This window comes from Pseudorca crassidens, chromosome 12 (assembly GCF_039906515.1).
Source record: "Pseudorca crassidens isolate mPseCra1 chromosome 12, mPseCra1.hap1, whole genome shotgun sequence".
In the NCBI taxonomy this organism is placed as follows: Eukaryota; Metazoa; Chordata; class Mammalia; order Artiodactyla; family Delphinidae; genus Pseudorca; species Pseudorca crassidens.
This window is the reverse complement of record NC_090307.1, coordinates 16,644,242-16,670,718: the sequence shown is the minus strand read 5'-3', so window position 1 is coordinate 16,670,718 and position 26,477 is coordinate 16,644,242. Positions and strand designations below refer to the sequence as shown.

At 43.2% G+C, this 26,477-nt stretch overlaps 1 protein-coding gene across 13 annotated transcripts in view; it reads left to right on the top strand.

The window, feature by feature from the left end:
- The window catches only part of NEDD4L (NEDD4 like E3 ubiquitin protein ligase), a 342,926-nt gene that overhangs the window by 263,107 nt on the left and 53,342 nt on the right, over positions 1-26,477 (top strand). For 6 of the 13 annotated variants that reach the window (XM_067698964.1, XM_067698965.1, XM_067698966.1 and 3 more), the window contains 10 exons: positions 862-923; positions 1,095-1,197; positions 2,856-3,022; positions 8,903-9,035; positions 10,188-10,364; positions 12,514-12,588; positions 14,135-14,194; positions 19,158-19,289; positions 19,790-19,909; positions 20,977-21,174. In XM_067698964.1, coding sequence (XP_067555065.1) covers positions 862-923; positions 1,095-1,197; positions 2,856-3,022; positions 8,903-9,035; positions 10,188-10,364; positions 12,514-12,588; positions 14,135-14,194; positions 19,158-19,289; positions 19,790-19,909; positions 20,977-21,174 — 1,227 coding nt within the window. The remainder of the gene's footprint in view (positions 1-861; positions 924-1,094; positions 1,198-2,855; positions 3,023-8,902; positions 9,036-10,187; positions 10,365-12,513; positions 12,589-14,134; positions 14,195-19,157; positions 19,290-19,789; positions 19,910-20,976; positions 21,175-26,477) is intronic. The other 7 variants (XM_067698967.1, XM_067698957.1, XM_067698958.1 and 4 more) reach the window with 4 other exon arrangements.

The following is a 26,477-nucleotide window of genomic DNA, read 5'->3' as shown; positions in this document are numbered from 1 at the left end:
AAGCCATCGCGAGTTTAAAGCAGAGAGTGACATAAACAGATAATGTTACAAATATAAACGCATATATATACACACATACCCTTCTGATACATAATAAATCATTTTGTGGTTTGTCTCTCTTGCTACAGAAGTAAATGTTTTTAATTGTGTTTAATTAAAGAGTCTAGGTATTTGAAGTTTTACTGCACATAGTATTTTTAAATTAATGAAATAGTAACATTTATTTTTCCAGTTGCCTGCTTGCTTTGACCATCTGATTTTGCACAATAAAATACTGATTTCTTTCAAAAATGAATAAATACCACCACTACATTCATAGCTTCTTGAAATAAGCACCAGCAAAAGGCTGATGGATGACGCCACCTAGGACAGTCTCTGTGGAGGAAACCGTCTTTCAGATGACATGATATTTTAATGTTAAAAGTAAAGTAAAATTGCATTCACAGATTGATCTCGCATGTTTTCCTATTAACTGCATTTTTAGGTTTCTTGAGTCACAGGGACAAGCAGGCAGGCACCAGTGACCCCTGGTTCTCCAGAGTTAATCAGCAGCGTGAGATTGAGCCCTGCACCCAGCAGCTAGAAATTACACTTGGCAATGATGACTACAGTTCTGTCATTTGTCTCAGGCTGAGGTTGGCTCCTAAAAATGGGTGTTGATAGTGACATCTAGTGGATCTTGAGTAGAGCTTTGTAACCTATGAAATGTGTAATTAATTGTCAAGTACTGGGTGAGGAACCAACTCTGTTTTCGCCAGGCTCACGTTCTAAAACCTGCAGATGTATTCTCTGTAATCCACTTGGGTGTATCTGAAATACGACACTATCAGGAGTACTGACACTTACTTTTTCTTCCTTTAGACAGAAGATCCAACGATGGAGCGACCCTACACATTTAAGGATTTTCTCCTCCGACCAAGAAGGTGAGGCTTCGGGCCGCTGCCGTTTCTTATGCTTTGGCTCTTGGTTTTCTCTGAGGAGAATTCCAACTTCTTTTCCTATTGCATTTTTTTTTTAAAGCATCATAAATATGAGCCGTCATAAAGATGTAACCAAGTCACATCCTTTATAACCGATTTTCTTCCATCGTGCAGTCATAAATCTCGAGTTAAGGGATTTTTGCGATTGAAAATGGCCTATATGCCCAAAAACGGAGGTCAAGATGAAGAAAACAGCGAGCAGAGGGATGAGATGGAGGTAAGCTACAGGGCTGCGGGCCTTGGTCTGTTTTCCTTGCCTAAGAGCATATTGATGTTTCACTTTAAGACTTTATAATTTAAGGAAATAAAAGTTTATCAAGCTTAAATGTGAAGAAACTTCAATGTGTCCGTGAATCTACGTCTTTGACAGATCTACCGACGTGTTTGGTTTTTAGCAAAAAGGATAAACTTTTCATTTCATGTTGTAACACTAATAATTGAAGAGGGGTCTCTTTCTAAACTGCGATACCCCTGTTTTATTAACAGCCCACCGCCATGTGAAATTCTCCCCACATATCTAATACTCTTACTTCTTTGGACTTGCAGCTCTTTGTAAATTCCTTTTAGCGCTTGGAATTGCTTCAAGTGACGAAAATAATTTAGGGACTCATGCAGGTTTCTTACTCATCTGACCCACAGGTGAGAGCGTGCACGAGGTAGAAATGCCGTTTTGGAATTAGCTGTCCAGAGGAATTTTCTTTTGTTCCCTCCCGGCAAGGCCACCTTTAACTCTCTAGTCACGTACCTCTACCATGGGTACCTTCTCAGCTCAGGCTTCAGATGGTGCTGTTTTGTTAGACAGATTCTCGTATTGTTCAGAAAATGTCCGTTTACAAGACCTCTCTGTGGCTTATTTGCACATCTGTTTGCAGCTGTTGCATATACATGATGTGTGAATAATGCATTATGGGCAAGTTAACGGAACCTCCCTCAGACCCAGAGGTCATATTACCAGGCAGTGTTTCATGTGCAAGCTTTCATCTTTCTCTGTGAGAAGGACTGAAGTGGGTGGTAGGCAGTCTTGAATGTTAAGATTTCATAAGCACATCCACAGATTTTTATCTCAAATCCAAGGAATTTTTTTTTCACACTCTTCCAACCTTCCAACTGTAATAATCAGTGAATTACTTAATTTTCCAGTGACTTTACTAGGGAATGTCAGGAAGGAATACTTAATGCCGAAAATATGTGTTGCAAAAAAAAGCACCTCTGAGTCTGGTACCAGGAAGCCTGTTGATGCGGCGGCAGCAGGTGGGGAATGGCTGAGTAGGAAGCAGCAGCTTCCAGGCTGCTCCTGGCTGTCTGGCGGCTCGTCCTTCCTGCAGCCCAGGAGCTTCCCCTCCTCCTGGAGCCGCCTCCATGCTGTCCTCCCTGGGGAGCGAGAGCGCCCCGGGCCTCCCAATGCCCGGGCAGGCCACGGATTCTGCGAGAACACACATGCTGCAGGGCTCATCTTCCCAGCTCCCTCTTACCTTACGGAGGTGTTGAAAAGATGACAGCTGTAGCGTGACCCGTATCATCGGCAAGGCTTTGTACGGCCCCGGAGGCCGTCAGGTCAAAATAACAAACACGAAATACGAAAAGAGTGTAACGTGACTTAGGTAACGTGACAGCCTGTGCGGATCCCCATCCGAGTGGCACCCTGCAGTGTCATCTTCTTAGAGGGCAGCGCAGTTCATTGGCCATGGCTCAGAATATTTTTGAGACGCTCCTAGAATTGATTTTTTTTTTTTTGCCCTATTTTGGGAATTTCTTTAAATGTGGCGCAGGAAGCCACCGTCAGAGCCGGAGAGCACAGGAGCGAGGACGAAGGGCACAGACGCACTGTAGCCATCAAAGCAGCCTCACCATCTCCCCTCTGATTGTGCTCCACAGCCCGGCTGGGAAGTTGTTGACTCGAATGACTCGGCGTCTCAGCACCAGGAGGAACTTCCCCCCCCTCCCCTGCCCCCCGGGTGGGAAGAAAAGGTGGACAACTTGGGTCGCACTTACTATGTCAACCACAACAACCGGACCACCCAGTGGCACCGACCCAGCCTAATGTGAGTACCGTCGATGGTCAGGAACATGTCCCCATGCTCTGCAGTCAGGTCCACACGTGGCAGCGCTTTGGGATGAGGTTGGGAAGTACATCTTGTACCGGTGAAAGCACGTGGTTGTGAAAGCAGCACAACAGGATTCCTCTTCGTGGAGTTAAAGAGCGTGGGAGCCTGAGTTTGTAGGTTGTAAAGAAGCTCTTGCCTTCGTATCAGGTTCTCCTGTTGTAAACATGCGCTAATCTATTTTGTAGGACTTCTTTATGTAGATTCGTGAGATGTAGAGCAGGGGTTATTTTTCCTTGGTTTATCTTATGTTTGGTGATGACATCACTTTCCCCTTCTTCAGCTTCCTCTCCTGGCTAACCCGTCATGGAAAATAGCAAACATACTGGCTCTTTAACTTTTCTGGATTTTTATTCCATAATTATTTGATTTGGAAACTCTCTCAAAATTTTTCTTTTCCTTTTTGGAAAATGTATAGATCACCCCCTTGATATACTTACAAGCACATGGGAGGGTTGCTAACTCACAATTGGTAATTACAGTTTGTTCTAATCCCTTGCCAGCCTCAGGGATACAGTGAGTTGATTACTGTTTTGTTCACTCGACAATTTTTGGTCTAATGATGGCAAATAAACGCTGGTTAAACCTCAACTACTATAAAAAAAGGATTTGAAGCAGCTTAGTTTTTGAATGATAGTATACAGCAAGACCTCAAACTATTAATATACAATAAAAGGCAAAAACAAAATATTCAAAACAGAAGAGGAAAAAATTGTCCTAGAAATCATGACCTCCCTAGTAGTCAAGGAGGTAATTACCACTAACTTGTATAATTTTCAATATGAATAAAAGCAAGTATATGAGGTGAGATAATTTTCTCTTTAACCCAGACTCTGAAGGAAATTTGCTAATGATGGTTTTTAGCAGATATTAGCAATGGGATGGATGGTGTTGTCAGTAACCCTTTTATCTTAAGAAATTGCAAAGATGACCTGCATAGGTAGGAAAGGTGGCCAAGAAGTATAGTCTAGATTTTGTTTGGTTCAGAGAAAAAGCAGAATCTAAAGCAGTGAATAGCCAATCCCTCCTAAGCCCCTACGTGGGTTCTCGTGAATATCAGCCGTCCTTGGTCAGCTTTGGACCACACGGTGTGTGCATCAGTTCCTTGTTCCCAGGACAGCATAAATATCCCAACATCCAGATGACGTTGAACTCTTTTTTGTTGTAATTTTTTCCCATAGAAATATAAATGGAAATGGTTTAGTTGATTCCTTTAATTAATTAATTAATTAATTAATTTATTTAGTTTTTACTATTTCCCTTTGATTAATGACCATAGCTGTTAAAACTGTTGTAAGCCATTTGACTACTCTAGTTATTTGTAGTTTAAAAAAAACAAAGTAACCGCCTTGGGCTTGGTTATGTGTAGTGATCAGAAGAATCTTGGTAGCAGTACCCTAAGCCAGGTACCTTTATCTACCTTTGCTAAAGGTCATAGGAAAGGAATACCTGAAAACAGCACTCTCTGGGGACCACAGTGTCATGACCTCTGTAGAAAAGTGCCTACTGGCAGCTCTCAAAGAAAGACTGATGGCCAGTACATATATAGAAAAAGGTTCACTTTCATTAATAATTATGCAACCAAAGTCTGTATTTAGGAGGGAACTGGAGACAATTGCTTCTTTCTCTGCTGCACAGAGTTGTGGAACTCTAATGAGGGAATTTATACAAGCTCTCACTTGTATAAATGCTGGCTCAGCAGTAGGGAAACTGTGGTTCTTCCGAGCTCATGTTCACCTGTAGTTTAGGGAGAAATCAGTGGCATGATGGTCCACATCAGTGAGGCAGCTGAGCCAGGAAGGACATCTGCAGAGCTCCGGGTGGGACCTGCCAGGTACCTCCTTTCCACCAAACATGACTTCTAGAAAGCAAGAGAAAAGTTAGATGAGGAAAAAGATTCGGTTTTCACAATAACCTCCTCATCCCGTCTGAACTGTTTGAGAATTTGGGGGTGTTTTTCCTTAAGTTTATTTGGCTTGACCAGAAGCCCTCAAGCCCTCCAGGTTATTTTAATGTGTTGTTTTAATTCAAAAATGATTTTTTGCGTAACTCAGTTTTCACAGAATACTGCAAGTTTGGGTTGGGGGGGAATGGATGTTAAGAAGGGTCTTTATGGGCTTCCCTGGTGGCACAGTGGTTGAGAGTCCGCCTGCCGATGCAGGGGACATGGGTTCGTGACCCGGTCCGGGAAGATCCCACATGCCGCGGAGCGGTTGGGCCCGTGAGCCATGGCCGCTGAGCCTGCGCGTCCAGAGCCGGTGCTCCGCAGCGGGAGAGGCCATAACAGTGAGAGGCCCGCGTACCGCAAAAAAAAAAAAAAGAAGAAGGGTCTTTATTAAAAGGCTATATCTGAGGAAGTCAGATGAGAAGTGATGATCACACGCTGCGCAGAGAATTAAGACTGTAGTGGAGACTCTCATTTCTTAACCGGTTTGCTACAGACTTGCGCTCCAGACTTCAGCCCCTGAAAAGTCCTCATTGACATCCCGTTGCCCTCAGGCTGTTCTTACAGGGTCCTCCTCACCCTGCCTCTTGCCAGCCACAGTCAGAAACGTAGAGCGGTCTGATCATGCATAGTTGCTTTCTGATTACTTTCTCTTTTTCTTGGCCCCATGGATGTGCTAACCCCCAATCCCCCCCCCAAAAAAAATAAAGCCAGAACGTGCCCCTTCCCCTGGTAACCTTCCGATGTCACCCTACTATCCCTTCCTCTGGGAGCACCGGACATCTTCTGTCCCCGTCTCTCTGAGAGCCCTGTGCCTCCGTGTCAGGACACGGAGCGCATAATACTCTTACTGCCTGTATGAGCAGGGACTGTGGTTTCCTACTCACAGGTCAACCCCTAGCACCTGGCACGAGGTAGGAGCTTTTAATTGAACGAATGACTACAGATGAGTCACTTCTGAAAGTGGGTACAGGCACGTGGTTAGTGAACTGTCCAGGCCTGGATGCAGAGCTCTCAGACGGAAGGCGGCCACAGAACACTCCCCAGCCCTCTCAGTGGCCTTTAACATGCCTCTAATTTTAGAATAGTCCTTATCCTATTTAAATGTAAACTGTAAACATTTTACTGTCAAAAGCACAAGTTTAAAATCATGAAGGAATTGCATTAAGACTATAGATGAACTTGTTAGACTCAAAACACTTACTTTAACTCTTTTCAGTACTTCTCTTTCTAAACCACTTTGGCAGTCTCCCATCTTAGCAGTAATTTAATCATATCTTAATGACTCCGGTCATCATTAGTCACTGATGTATATGAATGTAAATGATCAGACGCACTGATCTTAATTGGCACTGAATTTGATAAATTTATGGGTTTTCTTCTCTTTATTAATTTGTATGTTTCCCATGAAAGTCAAATGAAGAATATATATGTGAAATTAATGACTGAAGAAAATTGAAATAGCCACTTTTTAAATTTTTTCCCTGCCTCTAATAAAATCATGTTTCTGTTTTAATTTGCCAGCTCAGACATATTTTTAAATGTTCATCTTCCTATTAGTGACCGTTTACACTTCCTGTCAGTTTCAGCAGCCCTCTCGTTCAATTGCTTATTTAAAGGCAAAAGGCCTCCCTTGTTTGAACATTTTCATTTTATCACTAAAGACCATAAAAAAGCCCAGGGTTGGAATTTCAGAATCAGAGATATCTTTCTTCTTTATGCTATTTAGTTGTTTCTGGTTCACACTGATTACTAATTATTCAAGCATGTTGGATAAGGAGGATTAGCATAATTGATTTTAAATGCCCCTTTAAAAAAAAATAAGTCCTTCCAGAATAATGGAATTTTTATATACTTCTGAGAGATAGAAAATGCAAACATAGCAATATTAAAGCCTTATTCTTTTCAACCTCTCCGAAATCCCTGTAACAATTCAAGTGTGTGTTATAACCCGGAACACACATTCAGTATTGACTAAGTGACACCTGACATTTCAAGTGAAGATTTAAAATTTTGATGCAACTTTTCTATATACAGTATTTTTAAGTGAGGCCAGTCATTATAAAGTGAAATTGAATTGAATGGCCTATAAAAATCACGGCAGCAGTATAAAATCACAAAGACAATATTATATTTTCTAACATATCCAAGAGAGTGTTATTTTTTATCATCCTGTTTTGGTGGTTTCAGAAATTGTGTTAGTATACTTGTGTGTCCCTTGATTTTAATTAGTTTCTCTATGGCCTTATGCGATTTTTTTCTGAGGAGTCCTGCTTGACATACTATTTTTAGTCCAGTTATAGTTTAATACAACTATAAAGTACGCAAAATGTATATTTCTGTTAGGTTTTAAAAATTTGTATATTGGGCAGTAAAACTTCATTCAGATCTAAATAACAAGAGGTTTTCTTTTAATGTGGATTAAAGAAAGCTAACCTTCATACTGTCCCTTTACCAGTAAAGCTAAATAATGTAAAGATCTTTGGTGGCAATATTCAGACTCTCTTGGAAACTGGCATTAAAGAGTCACCTGTTTATTTGCAAACAGTGCTGCTTATTGCAGACTGTTCACTGTTACCGGGGCCCAGCATGTTCTTTGGGGGGAATATAGGAAAAGAGTATAAGTTAGCTTGAGAGTCCTTAGAATGTTTTAAAACCTATGTTTTAGGAAGAGTCTATAATGAGGGTCCTTGATTAATACTGGATTTCATTTAGTCTGAAATAATGTTTTCAAATATTTTGAAATATTAATTTGCAGCGTCTTTTTTTTTTTTTTTGGCGGTACGCAGGCCTCTCACTGTTGCGGCCTCTCCCGTTGCGGAGCACAGGCTCCGGACACGCAGGCTCAGCGGCCGTGGCTCACGGGCCCAGCCGCTCCGCGGCATGTGGGATCTTCCTGGGCCGGGGCACGAACCCGCGTCCCCTGCATCGGCAGGCGGACCCTCAACCACTGCGCCACCAGGGAAGCCCTGCAGCGTCATTTTTTAACTGAATATGGCGTCTTATTTAAAGAGTCTGTAAGGGTTTTCTCTGAAAAACATTTTGACATTTAAACTTCTACTCTAAAAGCCTCCAAGTAGTATTTCTCCCAAAGGAGAATTGCCTGTAATTTAGTGCAAAAGTTTTCAAGATTGACTCAATGCTTTTCACATCCTGAATTAAGAGAGTTACATGACGCCCCACCCCGCCACCCCCCCCCCAAAAAAAGAGACTATGAAGTTGCAGCGTTCCTCAAATCCAAGTTGATTTGGGAGGTTATTGCCTGATGTTTGTGGATTTTAAAAAGGAGTTTAATGGGGAGAAATGCAGTGTCATGCATCTGAGAGTCTGTCAAAATGAGATCCTCAGAGGCCGAAAAAGTTCACGTTGGGTCAGGAGCATTTCCCTCCAGACCCCAGCTTTGAGTTTATACTATTTGTACTCATTGGTTAATTGTTGGTGACCAAAAGTTGTGACCCTGTCATTGCTGGACTCCTAGAGAGGGGTCACCACGGACTGGCCATGAGTGTGAGCTTACCTGTCACCTCTCCTTCAAGAGGCCTCCCTTGTCACTGGGGCAGATGGATGGAGGGCTTTGATTTCTCTTCTTTCTTAAACACTAAAGTACATGCTGCAGTATATGCCTGAAAGATACTCAAAAATATTGGGACAGATGCATTTAAAGACTGTATTTCAATGAAAGGGACCTAGGAGAATGCTTTAGCCAAGAGGTGGTGGCAGATTCTCCTGCTGAACGGCCAGCTGATGGTCAGTGTTGCGCGAGAGAGCACTGACACTGTGTTAGGCGTCAGGCCCTTGGTGGGTGTTGGCTGGTGTCGAAGGGCCAGGTGTCAGTACCGGTTCTCCTGACTCGCACCCTCACCCCGCGCTCCCAGGGATGTGTCCTCCGAGTCCGACAGCAACATCCGGCAGATCAACCAGGAGGCAGCGCATCGGCGCTTCCGCTCACGCAGACACATCAGCGAGGATCTGGAGGTGGAGCCTGGCGAGGGCGGAGACGGCCCTGAGGTAGGACTTCCCGCGCTGCCGGCACACTCCTTGGAGCTCCTCCTTTCCGTGTTCTCCAGGTTGATCCTGTGTCGTAATTTCTTGTCTCAGTAGATCTGTGTAAAAAGGAAGGCTCATGGTCTTGTGGCTGATTGATGACCATCGAGATATTTATTAACTTAGAAAGTGCTTACAAAAGCCATCTTTGACGAGTACACATAGTTTACATCACTACAAAAGGGAATGACATTATTTTTAGCACGGAAATCTTAAGATGTTTTCACTTTATCCTTTATTTTTCCCCAGAGTCTAACCATCTCTTGTTAAATGGCAACATGGTTATCATCTTCGAGCAGTTGAAGTAGCCCTGTAACTTGTTTGGGTACCAAATACAAGTTTTTACTGAGTAGTTTTGACATAGTGAAAGAGGTTTGTTACCAAGAAAATAGAAATTTGGGTGAATAGAAATGTTCATAAGTTTACCCTTAAATGCTTATGGTAAATTACTGTGGAAGAATGTATATAAATTGAACAGCAAATTAGCGAGGCAGCAAACCGTAACTTCCATGCTGCCTTAACAACTCTGTTTACTTATTAGGAATCCATTCTTTTGAAACATTGCATTAGGAAGATCATTCACAAAATGTTCCAGTGATCAGAGTTAGAAAAGCAACGTGAATGATGCTGGAATAAATTCACTAAGAGTTACTTCATACCAGGGCTTACTTGCAGCTTATAGCATCTCTGCTGTTTTCATTGTGAATCCTCAACAGTTAGAGTAAAAGAAAATTCACGAAAATCATAAACAAATGCCTGAGAATATTTTTTTAACCCATGCAGGTAGTATCAATGCTAGAAGCAAAGCACTGCTCAGAGAGGCGCTATTACAAAGGGACTAAGAGCACAGCCCCTAGGACCAGGCTTCCTTGGCTCAAGTCCTGACCCCACCACTTCCTAGCTCTGTTACCTTGAGCATGTTATTCCCTCTGCGTCAGTGTCCGCATCTGTTGATCAGGGTAGTAGTCTTTATTTCCTTATGGATCCTGAGAATATTGTGTGCCTCCTGAGTGCTCAGTAAATGTGAATTACAGTTATCATAAGGGTTATTACAGGGGCGGGGAATGAGAGGGTCCCTCGTCCTAGCGGTTACCACAGCGTCTTGTTCCTTGGTAGCCTTGGGAGACCATTTCGGAAGAAGTGAGCATCAGTGGAGACTCCCTCAGCCTGGTGCTGCCTCCACCACCAGCCTCACCTGTGTCTCGGACCAGCCCCCAGGAGCTGTCTGAGGAACTGAGCAGACGGCTTCAGATCACTCCGGACTCCAACGGGGAGCAGTTTGGTTCTTTGATTGTAAGTAATAGTGAAAATCTTTCCTGATGCATAAAAAAACTCAAATCTATGACTTGTGTTTCATCAGCTTTAACCCTGTAGAATTTCTTTTCCCAGCCAAAGGTTCATAAAGAGTACCTTTGTCATAAAGGTGGTGTTCGCACTGGGACCTGGGAGACATTGGGTCTCCAGGTTAATCCTCTTACGTCATACCCTGTGTGCTTTACCATTCTCGTTTCACAGATGAAGACGTGATTTTAAGTGACCCATCCGAGACAAGGTTAGAACAGGAGATAGATAGACATCTCCCAAGTCCCAGAGTACCAATCCTTGAGAAAGGTTGTGAAATTGTGACACTGTCACCAGGGTAGCATTTGAACTTGGGTTCTTAACCATCAGGGAAATTCATTGTAGACGCTTCAGGTGGGGCTAAGCCCCAATGAGAACAACAGAATCAGCCATGAAGACCTGTGTCTGACAACACAAAGCTCTGCAGAAGAAGCCCACAGAAAGTTCCTGCTCATGCATAAAACTGAGAAGCAATGCAGTCTCAGTGTCTCTTGAGAAATTGAACCTACAGATGTGCTGTAGTAAACGATGGTAGTCCCTCTGCTGCAAATGGCATCCTAGAAAAGTAGTCATCATTACAGCCATATCAAATGTTAAATGAATAGGAGGACTACATAAAATGTAAAAGCCAGTAAGTACTCACAGAATTGTTACTCCTTCAGTTATGTGTTTTTGCTTTAAAAGACACCATTGGCCCGTATCATGAGTTTCACTGATTACTCAGTTAATGAGCTTTTGTATAAAAATTCTATGAATGTCCTTCAGAAAGAGAAATATCACTGAGACGAAAATTTAGTACTGAAGAGGCAGGGAAAAAAAAGAGTTTGCATATATGGGATATTTGAACTGATAAAACTGTTGCTACGGAAACAACATAAGCAAGGAAGCCATATATTTTAAACATTATAAAAGCAAGTAAGTACTGCCAGAAGCATAGCAGTGGTACACCTTTAGTCTACCAAGTGAAAAGCCATCATTTTAGGCAGCACTGATATTAAGCTATCATCTCTTATTATTTGTATAGGGAGCTTCTGCATTAATCTAGGTTCATAAAATATCTTTAGGATCCAAGTGCAAGTGTCGGAATTATGTTAAGTTCATGTTGAGTCTGGTTCAACTATTAAATAACAGTGCCTAGGAAAGAGAGGAGTAGGGCAGTAGGGGGTTCTTCTCCAGTTTTGCTTGTCAAGGTCACTCTGTATTCATGGACAACAGCATGAACTTTGACTAAAGGATGAATCCTTATGCTAACCGTTGTGAAAAGACTTGAAAAGCTTCCCATTTACTGCTGCAGAGTCTGTCTTTGACCTGACCCCATTCTCCTGATTGCAAAATATTAAAAGCGAGCAGATGCTACAGAGTTGTCCCATGTACAAACCTGTTGCTAATTAGACCCCTGCCTTGTGTGTGTGTGACCTGCTGCTGATCTGTGGTCCTTTTTTTTTTTTTTTAACAATATAGATTAATACAAACAAGTGAGAGGAACATATTACATATACATATTACACTCTATAGATTTTTTTCTTTTAGTTTAGCCGTACCTATTTTCCTTCATTCCTGTTCTGTACAACTTCTGAACTCCATTCAGAAGCTGAAGCTATAAATACCTAACCCTTCAGCAGTAGCCGAAGATTATATTTGAGTTCCCCTGGAAATAGAATCCAACTGATGCTTTGTCATTGGTCACAGTAGTCAATAAATGTTTGATAACTGCATGTCAGTATCTCTTCCTCTATTCGTGTTCCACTAGAATTTACCCAGAGGTTGCATCTCAAAGCAGAATTCAGGACTTCTAGCTTCTCTTTTCCACTATTAGAGCAGCACTCAAATGTCATCTGTGGAGCCCCCTTTCCTGTTTTGGCCTCTTATGTTTAACGTTATTTCTATCCCATCTGCTTAAGACACTTGAAAGTGACAGTGGAAGATACTTGACTCCTTAAAAGATTACTCTCATTACCCCGAAAAGATGGTGTTTCATTTAATTATACCTTCTAATATTAAAGAGCAGTGACTAGGCTTGAGTGATATATTTTTTAATCCAGTGCAACTCGTTTCTCAGAATATGTGTCCCTGATGCTCCGCGTCCTTTCCTCCCCTTCAGCAGAGAGAGCCTTCCTCGAGGTTGAGGTCCTGCAGTGTCACCGACGCAGTCGCAGAGCAGGCTCATCTGCCTCCGGTAACCCATGCTCATTTCCAGCCGTGAATTGGCTCTTTGGGCTTTTATTTAAAATCATCTGGGCTACTGAGGAAGAGTTTTTCCTGTGCCAATCCATTTACCGTCTACGTAAGACATTAAAATGTCCTAGCAAATTGCCCAAGGAGAGTGAATTTCCAATACGAAGAGTTGTCCTTGTCACCAAAGTCTCTGAAATGCTAAAAACTCCATTGTTTTGCTTTTCCATCCAAATTAATACCAATTCTGATGTGCTTACTTGACCTAAACATTAACAATTCCCTGTTTAAAAAACTTCATTTGGTCCCTGAAGCTGTGTTTGAGTGACCTATATCTCAAGAACATAGGAAGAACTCTTCTGGGTGGGCAGCAAGAAGTCCTTTCCATTACTAATGCTCTTAACCCACAAAGCCTCTGTCCCTTCTCTTTAAAGCCAGCTCTGCTGACTCAAGAGTTGGCTATAATTTGTTCCCACTTTCCCACAGTTTTCATAACTAGCAGGAAATATAGAAGTGTAAAGGGTATTTAATAATATAGGACATAAATAAAAATGAATATTCTGATTGGAAAGCAGGCCAGAACTGCTTTGGGAGATGTTTAATAAACACATTAAAAGCAAATCTTATGTAAATTTGTATTACGACAAATCCTTGATCATTGGTAGCGCTTGTTTATTGCATATGAAATTGTTTGCAATGAAATGATCACTGTTTATTGCATATAAAGTTGAAGAAGGGAAAGAAAGATTGCACTTAACAGTTTTTGCAATCATAGTGTCTTCCCTATTGTGTACATTTTTGCTCAACTTCAAAGGACCTTTTTTGCCTAGGCTTTACGTCTTTTATGTTTACAGAATGAATAGGACATTAGTCAACTGAGTAATCAACATAATAGATGCAGTTGTGACATACATGGAAAGGGCTGGTAGGTCAGAAGCTTGACAAAAGCATCCTTTCTGGGATCCTTTCAGACCTCCCCCAAAACAGAACAGTCAGCTGTGATGGACTAGTGGGATACTCTTCAGATGATGCTGTGATTTTCCTTGATGAATTAATGGTGCTTTCTCTCCTTTTCCAAAATCAGTGTCAGTTTTATTGGCCAAAAGAGCTCACTTCCCTGAAAACTGATGATTCTTCCCTCTTTCCTTGTGCTCCGTGAAGCTGTGAACTCACTGATCACCAGTGGCCTCTTACTTGAATCTCTGAGTTTGACAGATTTAATAATCTGCTAATTATTTAACAGTGGGGGCACGATAGTGGTGCTTTCCATTTTTTTTTCCATGAGACATCTCACATTGTTGAGGTTGTCAGTTCATCGCTTACCCAGGTCAGGGCTGCAACCTGAGCCTTCTCTGGCTGGGAGGGTCATCGTGTTCCTCTTTTCCTTCTGGTCATCAGTGGTTGCTCAACTTTATTTGGACCGGGTGGATTGCACAGATTTTGATTCATGTCACCTGCCTTACTGACTGCACCAGCACTGATTCCTGATTCAATAAGCAATGGGTGGTCTCCCGAAATGCATTTCACTGATGTAAATTATCATTTAACAGCCCAGTGCCCCAGCTGGGAGAGCACGTTCATCAACTGTCACGGGTGGTGAGGCGCCAACGGTAATGATACCCTCGTTCAGACATGAATGGCAAAACTGGGGGTTGGTTTTAATATTTTGGGTCATGGTGAATATACACTTTTTTCTTCTTTTTTTGATAAGAGCAGCTTCTTATGTGCCACAGAGCTGCATGCTTCTTATTTTAAACCTCTCACTTTCCCATTGTTTGAAGGTACCGGGTAAAACGAATTGATTTTTAGTCCCGTATAGTTTTATGAGGAATACTGTCAAGCTTTGTTTAAAGTGCATTTTAATCTGATCATTTAGAGTCTGTTTCTGCCTTTTGGTGTTTGTACTCCTGATAAGCTTTTCCCGTGTGTTTAGAAGACTTGGGTAAAATATTTTGGTTGGAGGAGAATCAAGGAAGCCACAGGAATTGCATGCAATTATACATGTGAATTTTCAGTTATACATTTCCCGTACCACGTTTCAAAGGCTGGGTTAGATTTTTTGTATCACAAGCGTGAACCAGTGACCTTTCTCTGCTACCAGGGGCCCCTACTCACAGGTTCACAGGTATGAACAAGTGTTCATATAATTTAGAAGGAGAGAGGAAAGAGTATAATTAAGAAATTGAAAAGATCTAGAAAAATGGTGTTTTTAAGCCAAGTATCTGTTATTCTTATTACTCATTATTTTAAGTAATTTCTACTGTTCGTGTTTGTGGGTAACTTGGACGACTGTGTACTAAGTTGCCTGTTTTCTCCTTGATCCCTAAAGACAGGCTAGTTGATGGTTTATGCTTGGAGCTGCTATAGCTATTTGAAGAATTTTCCTTACTGTTTTACCTTTGTATGTTTGTTGTAACTGCTTATTACTCGAGAACACCTTTAAATACATATACGATTGCTAATTCCTGTAGGATGTTGATTTAAAGGAACAATTTGGTTACATTGTTAGGATTTACTGCTCAGCATTGTACACTGGAAAATCGAAGTGGCAGTCCGCAAAAATCAACCCAGTTTAAAGTATTGAGCTGCAGTGAAGGGCATGTGTTGGGTGGGCCAGGCTCAGCCTCCAGTAGAATTCAAGAAAGTTCAGATAAACTCGTATATTTCCTATTGTGCGCTAGTAACTTCCATGGGAGTAGAGCTGCGAGGCGGAAAGATCACTTCGTGAAATGATTTTAATAGAGTGCAGGGCTGCTGAGCATCTACTATCATTTTTGCATTTTGTTGGCCTTGGAACCTGACGTGAGTGTTGGAGTGTTGCGAGAGCTGATGATATTAAATGACAGGGTAAACTGAATTATGATCGTCCTGGGATCCATGGTCAGAATCACCTGGCAGGACGAAGTGATCCATGTGAATGAGCTCCCCGTGGCCCTGCCACTGTGCTTTTCTTCTTGCCTGTGCTCTCTCCCTCCCCCAGCAATGAATTAAAAATAGGAATTTGGTTTTGTTTTCTATTTTCAATGACTGGGTAGTAATAGTTCCTAAATGTTTTATCTACTCTCATGCTTTCTACGTACCTGGTAATCTTTCGCCTGGAATAAGCAAACCTTATGGCTGCATTAGAAATTATCACGTCTATTTCTTTTGCACCCTCACCATCCCTCGTGACGAATAGCCTTTACTTTTGCTTTTCCAATTCCATCTCCTTCCCTGTCAGCCACAACACTGAAGTGTGCTGTGTCATCCTGGAGCTACCCTGGGACTCCCCATCCCACTCCTTCCTCTGTGCTCTCGTAAACATACACGTGGATGCATGCGTGCGCACATACGCGTGCGCGCGCGCACACACACACACACACACAAGTGGGATCTCATATACGTATTAGTTATCAACTTGATATTATTCACTTGTGGTCATTTTTCGGGACATACTAATTATTACATAGTAGTCAGTGATGTGAGTGCACCGCAGTTTATATAATTTTCCCACATCGATGAACATTCAGCCTCCACCCCCTGGGCACTGCTCGCCATGTGGCTTTCTTAGCCATCCTGGTGTTGCTCTCTTTCCATGGTAGTGCTTTTATTTCTACGGTATAATGAACAAGCCCTGATTCTCATCTGCAGAGCCGCAACCCTTTGACGTATGACAAATAAATGCGCACTGGTGCCACTTCCCAGCTGGCTAAGCATGAGCCCGCTCTGTGAGAGAAAATGAGAGGCATAGCACAGTTTGGGGGTTTTGCTATATATACCCTAATAATACGCTGAGGTGAGAGTGTGGCAGGGTTTGAGTGAATCTTGGAGAATCTGTGATAGCGCCAAACATTTATCATCTTTAAAGGCATTTTGAAACTGTTACAGCTCCAATGTAATTGAGTTCTTCATTCTAATGAAATAAATGGAGCTACCATGAAGCTGCAGTTAAATGGCTCCTTGGCTTTGTGAAACACAGCGGTAGAATTCAGATGAAAAGCTGTGAAGTGTTAAATTAAGCTGACTGGCCGTTTTCTAACTTGTCTCCTGATGAATTCACATGTTCTCGAGGTGGTAAGGAAGGCACGTGTGCAGAAGCGCGCGCACTCCACGCACACCGCAGGAGAAGGCTGACGCTGGCTCCAGGGCTGCGCCCCTGCCATGGTCTGTGCCCCTGCCGTGGTCTGTTCGTAGAAGCTGAGCCCCACCCCCTCCCCAGCTGTGGGAGGTGGTGTTTTGAGTCACAGATGGAATCATCAGCACAGGCTGTTCTTCATGGACACTTGGAAAGAACCCTATAAAGAACCATTTTAATAACACCATCTTGCGTAAATGGAACTAGATCGTAGGTTGCCAATTCAATTCTCAATAGAAGGTAGAAGGAACATTTTAATCAAATTCAGTGTTCTCTACAACACTCCTAGTTTTCCATAAACTGATTAGCCCTATTAACTGTGGATCTATGAAAGTAACCTGGTTGCTGGAATACTCTGCTGGAACTCAGTCCTGAGATTATCCATGACACATCCCAGTTATTTTAGTTTATTAGCTTCCTTGTAAATATCCTTTCCAGGGATACTGTAGCTGTAAAACTATCCTTAAAGTTTCCAAAATGGAGTTTTCTAAGGGCACATCTAACTGCCTCTCTGCAGAAAATAATTCAACGGGGAGGCCGAGAAGCAGCATTTAGTATTTAGTATTGCATTCAGCCAAAACATTTTTGGTCCTCATATAAACAAACAGTATGTCAAGGCTTGATAGCATGTACTTGGCCCAAAATACTAATCAACCACTAACTTAGGTTACAGAGTCCACTGGGTCAGCAGAATCCATTGCTGTAGTGCCCAGATAAAAAGTAGCCTGGAAATAGCTCCTTTGTGTTGGTGTCACAGCGAGAGGAGGAGGGTGGAAACAGCTTTCAGCTGTAGACAGATTCATCTGTCTTTAATACTCATGGAAGGATCAGGTCTGCATGTTGATGTTTCTTCCACTCTTGTTGTATCCCCACAGCTAGATCCAGGACTCTACGTACTCAGAGTCTTGGAATTGCCATTCTGGGGCCTTGGGGACTTTATCTGGAATAATGCCAAGGAAATAGTTGCTGCAGTTTTAGCAGAAAGTTGTCTTTCAGATAAGTACACTTGCCCTGCTGGGTAAATGTGTTTTAGAAATAACCATTAAGGCAGCTGCTTCCTGGTCTGTTTTTCTCTGGAATGTGCTATTTGAGCTCATGAAGTAAGATATTAAGCCTCGTTGCCTGCAGTCCCCAAATGACATGGCTGCGTCCCTGATCTTGCTTTTCAGTTCAAGGTCTTGCAGTGGACTGGGGGGCCCTCTTTGCCAAGGTACCTTGTTGGCAGAGAACACGAAAGATGGGATGAGTACAAGGAGAGATTGGGCTAAGAGATTGACATCTTCAGCCTAACAAGAAAACTGCGTCTGGTAAAATGTCTGGACTTTCAGAAGATCCTAATTAGGGAAGACGGTGCCCTAAAAGAAGTGGTTTCCTTTTGTAACCTCACGTAAGAGATTATTCCTGATGCTTGGCCTCTTGTTTCTTTTACGCTCTCCCAAGAGCCTTGGTAGTCATGGTTGGCTTCTTGTTCCTACCCCCTTCCTTAGAGTAGCAGCCCTTTCCCAGCTACAGAGCTCATGCGCGGCACCCCTTGAGGCACTGGCCTCAAGCAAACATCCCCTTGCCTCCGTGAGTCTTTGAGACACCCTGCTTTCCAGCAGCTCTCCACCCCGCCTGCATTTCTCAAACTGCTTCTTACAAGCAAAAGTGTCGCAGGAAGCCTTTTGCAATCTACTTTGAACTATCCAACCATAGTCACTCTGTACTGCACATGTCTCTAAGCCCAGAAGCTACGTGTGCTCTATTCACCCTTTAAGGAGACAAACTCCATACGGGGGGGGGGGGGGGAATACAGCCTCAGTTATCACGCTTCTTTGGAATTCTGGCCTCAGATCGCCAGGTGGCGTCCCGGGCTGGAATAGTTGAGATACTCTGGTCAGTCACTAGCGTGAAAGCAGGCCTCGTAGAGAGCAGACTCTGTGTGTGTGTGTGTGTGTGTGTGTGTGTGTGTGTCCCCCACCCCGTGCCGAAAGCTACGTAGTGTAAGGGCCCTAAGCTGGTGAAGAATTTAGGAATAGACTAGGAGAGCATCCCTGTGACAGCTAGATTGAGGAGACAATATTCAGGGCATCCCTCTCAGAGTCGGTAACATTTAATAATTTGAAATACCTTTTAGGCTCTACGTGGTTTGACAGTAAAATGCAGCAACTAAAACGAATTGTCATATTATTCTCTTTCCTTATGATCACGTTGGCAGCAACCCTTTATGTTGAAGGCTGCATGGCCTGGAACTGAGTTTTGTAAGATTTTTGACCCTGTGGCTTGTGTGGGAGTTCATTTCACAGTAGGTTTAAATCTATTGGAAACCTATTGCTGTTTTCCAGGCACTCGTGTTTTCGGTACCATTAGAATTAACTCACTTTGTCTAGCACAAATAATTCTGGGTACGTATTACTTTATTAAGTTGATCGGAAAACAAATGCAAGATATTAAATAATAACAATTTCTTACACAAACAGCCATCAGTGGCCTATGTACATACCACGCCGGGCCTACCTTCAGGCTGGGAGGAGAGAAAAGATGCTAAGGGACGCACATACTATGTCAATCATAACAATCGAACCACAACTTGGACTCGACCTATCATGCAGGTATGCAGATCGCCACACAGCTTATAGTCACAGGCAGTAGAAGCCAAAACGGACGCGAATCCCACGTTCCCGATGTTTATGTGTTGTTCTGAAGAACCCATGTTTAAGAAAATTTTTCTCGCAAATGCATTCCTTTTAAACATAGTATTTGCCCTAACGAAGAATTTGGTCCCTGACTCAGTCTCTCCCTAGATGGTCCATTTTAAAAATGTGACGTGAAAGGTTATTTTCAAAGTAAGAGCCTGCTTATTACGATGGGTAGCATGCCTCCGAACCCCCTTTTTTTCTGAGGCTGGTTTTTATGCCGGCCGGTGATTCATTTTTTATTTCCTTGGAGTGTTTCCCCATCCTTCCCCCCATTATTATGCGTAGTCATTTCCTCCGTGCTTTAAACAGGCCAGACCTCTCCTAATCGCTGGCTGTGTTGTTGGGTCCGCCCTCCAGTCACGCGCGCAGGGAGAGCCTCACACGAAGCTAACTTGTGTTTGCCTCCAACGTAGCTTGCAGAAGACGGTGCATCCGGATCCGCCACAAACAGTAACAACCATCTAATCGAGCCTCAGATCCGCCGGCCTCGTAGCCTCAGTTCGCCAACAGTAACTTTATCTGCCCCACTGGAGGTGAGAAGGCTACGTCATCTAACTGGGGTCACGTCTATCCTGTGACTTCTCCTCATTCTCTCTTCTCTCTGAACTGGGACTTGGGTTTTGCAGCCACCTTCCGCTCTGATAATCAGTCTCTGTGTCCGTGGTGAGGGGTGTCCCTGTGCAGCCTCACTCCATGCTTCCCATCCCTGGACTCACCTGATTCTCATTCTCATTGGGCTGAGGCCATGGTGGCTTGTACTGGACATGGGCTCCTCTCTTCAGAACTTTCTCCATTCGTGTTGTGTTTCACTCCTTACTGCCTGTTACCTCATGAGACTCGCATAATAACTCGTATTGGTTCAAATACCAATGCTTACGTTGAGTTTTTAAACATAGCTGTTGCTTTGATCTGTTTTTCCTTTCGACCGTGAGGTCTTCCATTGTATCAGCCTCCGTGTTTCTGATGCCTGTTTGCGTCTGAGTCACTGCCGGGCACCTGCTTTGCGCCCTCCTGTTTGTGTGGTTTTAGGGACATCCCTTAACATCACAAATACCAGAGACGAAACCTTTGAAGTTCTAAACGTGACTGCATCTTAGAGATGGCTGCGGGCTTCTCCATGCCCGGGTTGAAGATGTTGATAAGTGGGAATGGGCCATATCTCCTCCAAACTGTGATGTAAATGTCCTGGGTAACAACTATGCAATTCCAGGTGGCTGTCTCGGTTGATAGAGGTTTTGCTTTTCTGCTCTAAAAATTGCCAGTCCATCTTCGTTAGACTGTGAGCTCCTTGAGAGCAGGGGCATGTTCTTCTCCACCTTCTGTAAAATCCCCATCCGTAATGCTCACTACAGAACAGGATTTGGGGTACACACCAAGTAGCTGTCAAAGGATGGTGGCTATACGTACTTCATATTGTTGTGTGTTTAACCAGTAGAAAAACCTTACAGTTAGATTAATTTTAAAAGTAAACCAAGCAGGTTTTTTAGGAGCTTCCCCGTTGTCCCTCTTCAAAGAGGAGTGTTCCGTGACCCCCAGGTACATGTTGACCCCTCTGGACTAGCACCTGGTAAGACTTCTAATGCTCATTATTATTCCTTAGGGTGCCAAGGATTCACCCATACGTCGGGCTGTGAAAGATACCCTTTCCAATCCACAGTCCCCACAGCCATCACCTTACAACTCCCCCAAACCACAACACAAAGTCACACAGAGCTTCCTGCCGCCCGGCTGGGAAATGAGGATAGCGCCCAACGGCCGGCCCTTCTTCATTGACCATAACACAAAGACTACAACATGGGTAAGGTCGCTACTTTTATTTGGCTCCATTTTCATCCTGAGGTCTGGCATTCATTCCTTTATTTCCTTACCCAGTATCCATGGTTCTTGCAGAGAAATTTCCTGGCAGTGAAGCATGTCCCCAGAGGGTCTTCTCAGCTTGGTCTAGACTCCGCACATGGGGGCTGGCGGGGAGCAGGTGACTTACGGGCACAGGCTAATGGCCACCTTTGGTACTGGTGCCTTTTCTTCAGAGCACTCCAGGAAAGCTCCAGTTGTGACAATTTACCACATATGGAATAAAAAAGGTAGTGCTACATATAGCTAGGATTTTGATGTTACTGCTTCCCATCTCAGGATGCTGTAACCTTATTAGGAATTCTAATCTTTTTAGAAATGATGTTTCTTTGTCACTTTCTTTTTGCATCTGTGTTGACATTACCCATCTTTATTTTTATTTGATGTGTCATTTTAGTTTTTACTGTTCACATCAGATACGTATTTTATACTCTGTGCTACATTACTTTCTTTTAATTGTGGATCAGGAGGTACACTAAAGACTTGGTAAATTTGATAGCTCTTTTTTGTGAACATCTTATCACAGTTGGTTATTTCTTATCACAGGGCTCTTCCATGTGCCCCTGAATCATGCATGAGAGAGAATCCGTGTATTGTGTTAACCTGAGAAAAATGAGATTAATGGAAAATACATATGCATATCTTTATGTTCCTCTGTTCACTCTTCATTTCTTCAGGGGAGTCAGTGGTGGCTCATTTAATGTAGCATAGAGTTCTTTTAAAAGTCATGGTATCTTTCTACTGAGTGGTCTCTAGACCAATGATTAGCCTGAAATGCGTCCTCATGTTTCTATTTCTGATGCTACCGAAGGTTTGTTTTCCTTCCTCTCCCTTATATCCCCATCTGATTGTCTGGGTACCGAGCGTAACTCAAGTCTTTCTGTCCTCTGGGCTGCTTGCTCAGAACTGATGGTATGTGAAAGCTGGTTGAGTTTTGGTGATTGTCACTGGCCCTAGCTCTGTGGTCTTGGACCAAGAGTGAACACATGCTTTAAATTCCCATTTCTAGTGTAGACACCAAGTCTACCCAGTTGAAAGAATAGCAGTATCGTGTTAAGGAAGAGACCTGGACCCAAACGGTCTGGACTGTCACTTACACTTTGCCCGTGGTGTGATGGTAATTCAGTCCCTTGAGAATTGGATTCGATGGCCCAGCAGACCCTCTCAGACCTCATGGATCGTGGTACAGTGTGTCTTCACGAGGACAATCTTAGCATTTGGGGCAGGACTGTGCCTGTTATTTGCAAGATGTTTAACATCCTTGGCTTCTGCCACTGCATCCTAATAGCCACTGTCGCCGCCCCCCAACCCCTATCCTAGTGGCAACCCAAAAGCTCCCATGCATTTCCCAACACCCCGTAGTGAGAGCCGCTCCAATTTTGAAGTAAAGGAATAACCTGCCGAGAGAATTTATCATCCAGATCTGGTAACATTCATTTGGTAAACGCGTCACTACTGCTAAGGCATATATGATAACATGTAGCTTTGAAGATAAGATTACAGGTCTCTGGCAAGATGAGAGTAAAAGATAGGTCGCTCCTTGGGAAATAGAGTGAGAGAGATTGGTGTGAAAACCTTTTTTCCCTCGTGGACAGAGAACCTGTAGCAGTCCTGCTGGTGTACCCATTTCTACTTACTACAGCGCTGCTGGGATTTCTGTTCCTCAGCCAGGAATGGGAGCTCCAGAAATAGGGGTAAATATTGTAAAAGCAGCTGGATTAGTGTGTGCGGCCCCTGTGGCTTGCCAACATAAGCTATGATTTTAGTCATTTGAACTAGCTTAGTAATCAAATCCCCTAACCTTTTCACAGCCTTTCACACCACAACTGCAGTGTAATTGCAGCTGGGCAGATTTTATTTAAAATAGCACCAGCTTTATTTATTGCCTGCATTGGTGCTGAGTGAAACCCAGTTTCAATTTTTAATTGCCCCTTTCCACCAGATACTTGTGATTCACTGATTTAAATTTTTAATTGGTTAAAACGACATTTTGTTGCTGCTGCTATCGTTGAAAATCCTTAAGGTAACAACTGGGAATTCCACAAACCACCACGCTTCTCCTCTAAACTCGGATGTGCTGACACAGCCGCGTTATCCCTGCTAAACAAAGGCCCATACAAAATTCTCGCTGTGGAACACAGGCTCTAAATTGCTTGTTTATTTTGACAGAAGGTGGAAGGCTGGAGAGAACTGTAAAGATAATTTTCGGCTTAAAACCTGTGTTGACTTTGTTTGGGGTTTGCTTTGTTTTTTATTTTTATTTTTTTTTTTTGCTTTGTTTTTTAAAGAGAGAACAAATAAGAGAGAACAGCTGTTCTTAGATTTGAGCATTATCATAGGAAAAGGAAAAAAAACAAATTGGTCAGACAGGTTGAGAATAATGAAAATTGTACTTCTTCCCCCAGCACCCTGTGTCCTCTTGATTCCTGCACTAACCAGAAGCAGGAAAATGTTCAGGCCAGCATTTCCCTCGTATACATTGATAGAGGAAAATTCCCTTTGAAGTCTATTTATAAAACACGGCCTCTCGCACACACAAATAATGGAGGCCGTGTGCCAGCCGTCTATCAGGAATAAAGTCTGACACAGCAGATGAGCATCACTTTGTCCCCACCTGGATCAGGCGGGCTGTGGATGCACGGCAGAGACCGGGGAGTTGGGGAGAGATTACAGGAGGGCTTCAACTCATGCATTCATTCCTTCTGCTGAGGAAGCAGCTCAAAGCATGTGTGTAAGAGTATATTTATGTCTTTTACAGGACAAAGCCTTGGCTTATTTTTGTGGCAACAAAGATTATACCTCAGTTAAGTTTCAGGTTTGTTTTCTACCCAGGTCCAAACTAATAAAACTCACTATAGTCTAGCCCTGGTGGTTGTTCCCTTCCAGGATCGAAAAAGCACAGTTGTCTTTTCAGCTAGCCAGCATGCCCATATTTTATATATTTTTAAATGATTCCACGAAGAAACTTTTTTTTTGGGGGGGGGGAGCTGAGCGGCATGTGGTATCTTAGTTCCCCTACCAGGCATCGAACCCGCGCCCCCAGCACTGGAAGCGCAGAGTCTTAACCACAGGACCATCAGGGAAGTCCCCAAAGCCTTTTTTTCTTTTTTTTTTTTTTTTTTTTGCGGTTCGCAGGCCTCTCACTGTTGTGGCCTCTCCCGTTGCGGAGCAACAGGCTCTGGACGCGCAGGCTCAGCGGCCATGGCTCGCGGGCCCAGCCGCTCCGCGGCATGTGGGATCTTCCCGGACCGGAGCACGAACCCACGTCCCCTGCATCGGCAGGCAGACCCTCAACCACTGCGCCACCAGGGAAGCCCCAAAGCCTCTTTTTTTTTTTTTTTTAATTAAATAAGATGTTGATCTTTGCCTTCTGTTTAAAAACGCTTTCAGCTGTAACTGTGGGAAGCAGCTGTGAAATACTGGTATAATTGCGAAGAAGTGCTCCTACTATGCTGAGGAAAGGGAGAAACAGCCAAGTGTGTTGTGTATTTCACTCATTCACATGTGTATCGTTTGAGACCTCATTAGGAGTCCAGCTGACTGTCATTCCTAAAGCTGTCCCAAGTCCTGTGGGGCCTTGGCTGCCCTTCTCCGCTCGTCTAGCTGCCCCTCTGTCACTCAGGGGATTCCGTGGGAGGCTGGGTTCCGTGCTGCCCCCCAGGCTCAGCCCGCAGAGCCTGATGGATGGCAGCTGCTGCCATTATTGTGATTTTTGTTGGTATAATAAAATCACGTGACCCCCAGGGGCCTCCAGCCCTCACATTCTATGAATTCCGGGTTTCCGTGCAAGGCCACGTTAGCAGGCCTGTGAAACTGAATTTACTTTATGCCTCATGCTCCTTCTCCTACGCCCCTGTCACTTTTCTTTAATTTCAGCTTTTTTTTTTTCTTTCAATCACCAGCTCTTTACCAAAAGGGCCGATTGTCTTTCACAGTAGCCTGTGTGTGTGATTCCAAGGCATGGCCGGCCTCGCACGCAGCATGCAGAAGCCCCTGTCCTCACCCGTGGAATAGCAGCCTCAGCCTTTCTCTAATCCCAGCGTGAGCAGTGGCTGTGGTCTGCCCAAGCTTCCCCTGCAGTGGCGGCATTACCTGGGCCAGCCCAGAGATGGCCTTAGGTAGCTTTAGTGGGGTTCGGGGCTCTAAGGTTTTCCTTGGTCCATGGCCAAGCGGTCACAGATGTTTACCAGGTTATCAGCTTTTTAGACCTTCTAAATCCTAAATCTACCTAGCATATCTGTTTACACTGTAGGTGTTCCAGTGTACTACAGAATACTGGACTATTTTATGCCTCTAATGAGCAAAGGTTGATTTGTATGCGTATCTTGTCGTTCTTGCCAGCTCCAGAAATCTATCACTTTGTTACTACCCCTTGATACTAATGGTTTAGACTGTAAACTTGGGGAAGATAATTCTAAAGCTTTATCGAGGTATAATGCACATACCATACAGTTCGCCCATTTAAAATAATACAACTGAATGATTTTTAGACCATCACACATGTGTGCAACTATCACCATAATCAGTTTCAGGCCGTTTGCATCACCCCCAAAGAAAACCGCATAGCCATTAGCTGTCACTCTCTGTAATCTAGGAGATGTTTAATACAGTCTTGGTATATAATCATATGTAATTTCATATCCAAACAAAAGTGAGTTTTTTTATTTTCCCAGTTTTATACCAACGATTTCATTTTCTTGCTGACTTGGGAAAATGCTGAGGCAGAAAACCTTTTAGTAGTTTGACAGCAACAAAGGCTTTAACATTAATGAAATAAAGGGTTTTTTTTTTAAGGTTTTAGGGAGTTTTTTGTTTTGTTTTTTATTATCTTAGGCTTCTTTGGTTAATAATGTGTTATTCTGAGTTTTATCATTTTGTTTTCTAATCTTTTGAGTTTCAAATAGGGATTCTCTGAGTTACACTGCATTTTAATTGGGTCTGTGTAAGTGAAAGACAGCTGCCAGGCTCTAAACCAGAACCTCTGGGCAAGTTCTCCTTCTCTGTGAGACTCCGTTTCCTCATCTAAAGGAGCAGAGATTACGTATCCAACCCCCATAACAGGGTGGTTGCAAGATCACACACCTGACTGTGATTTGTAAGTTATAAAGCATGACCCAAGATGTCAGAGTATGTATTTTTCTGTCATTGGTTCTGTGTGGTATCTTATGAAGCATATCCCTTAAGAAAAATATTTTGTAAACTTTTTGTTTTGTTTTGTTTTGTTTGCGGTACGCGGGCCTCTCCCTG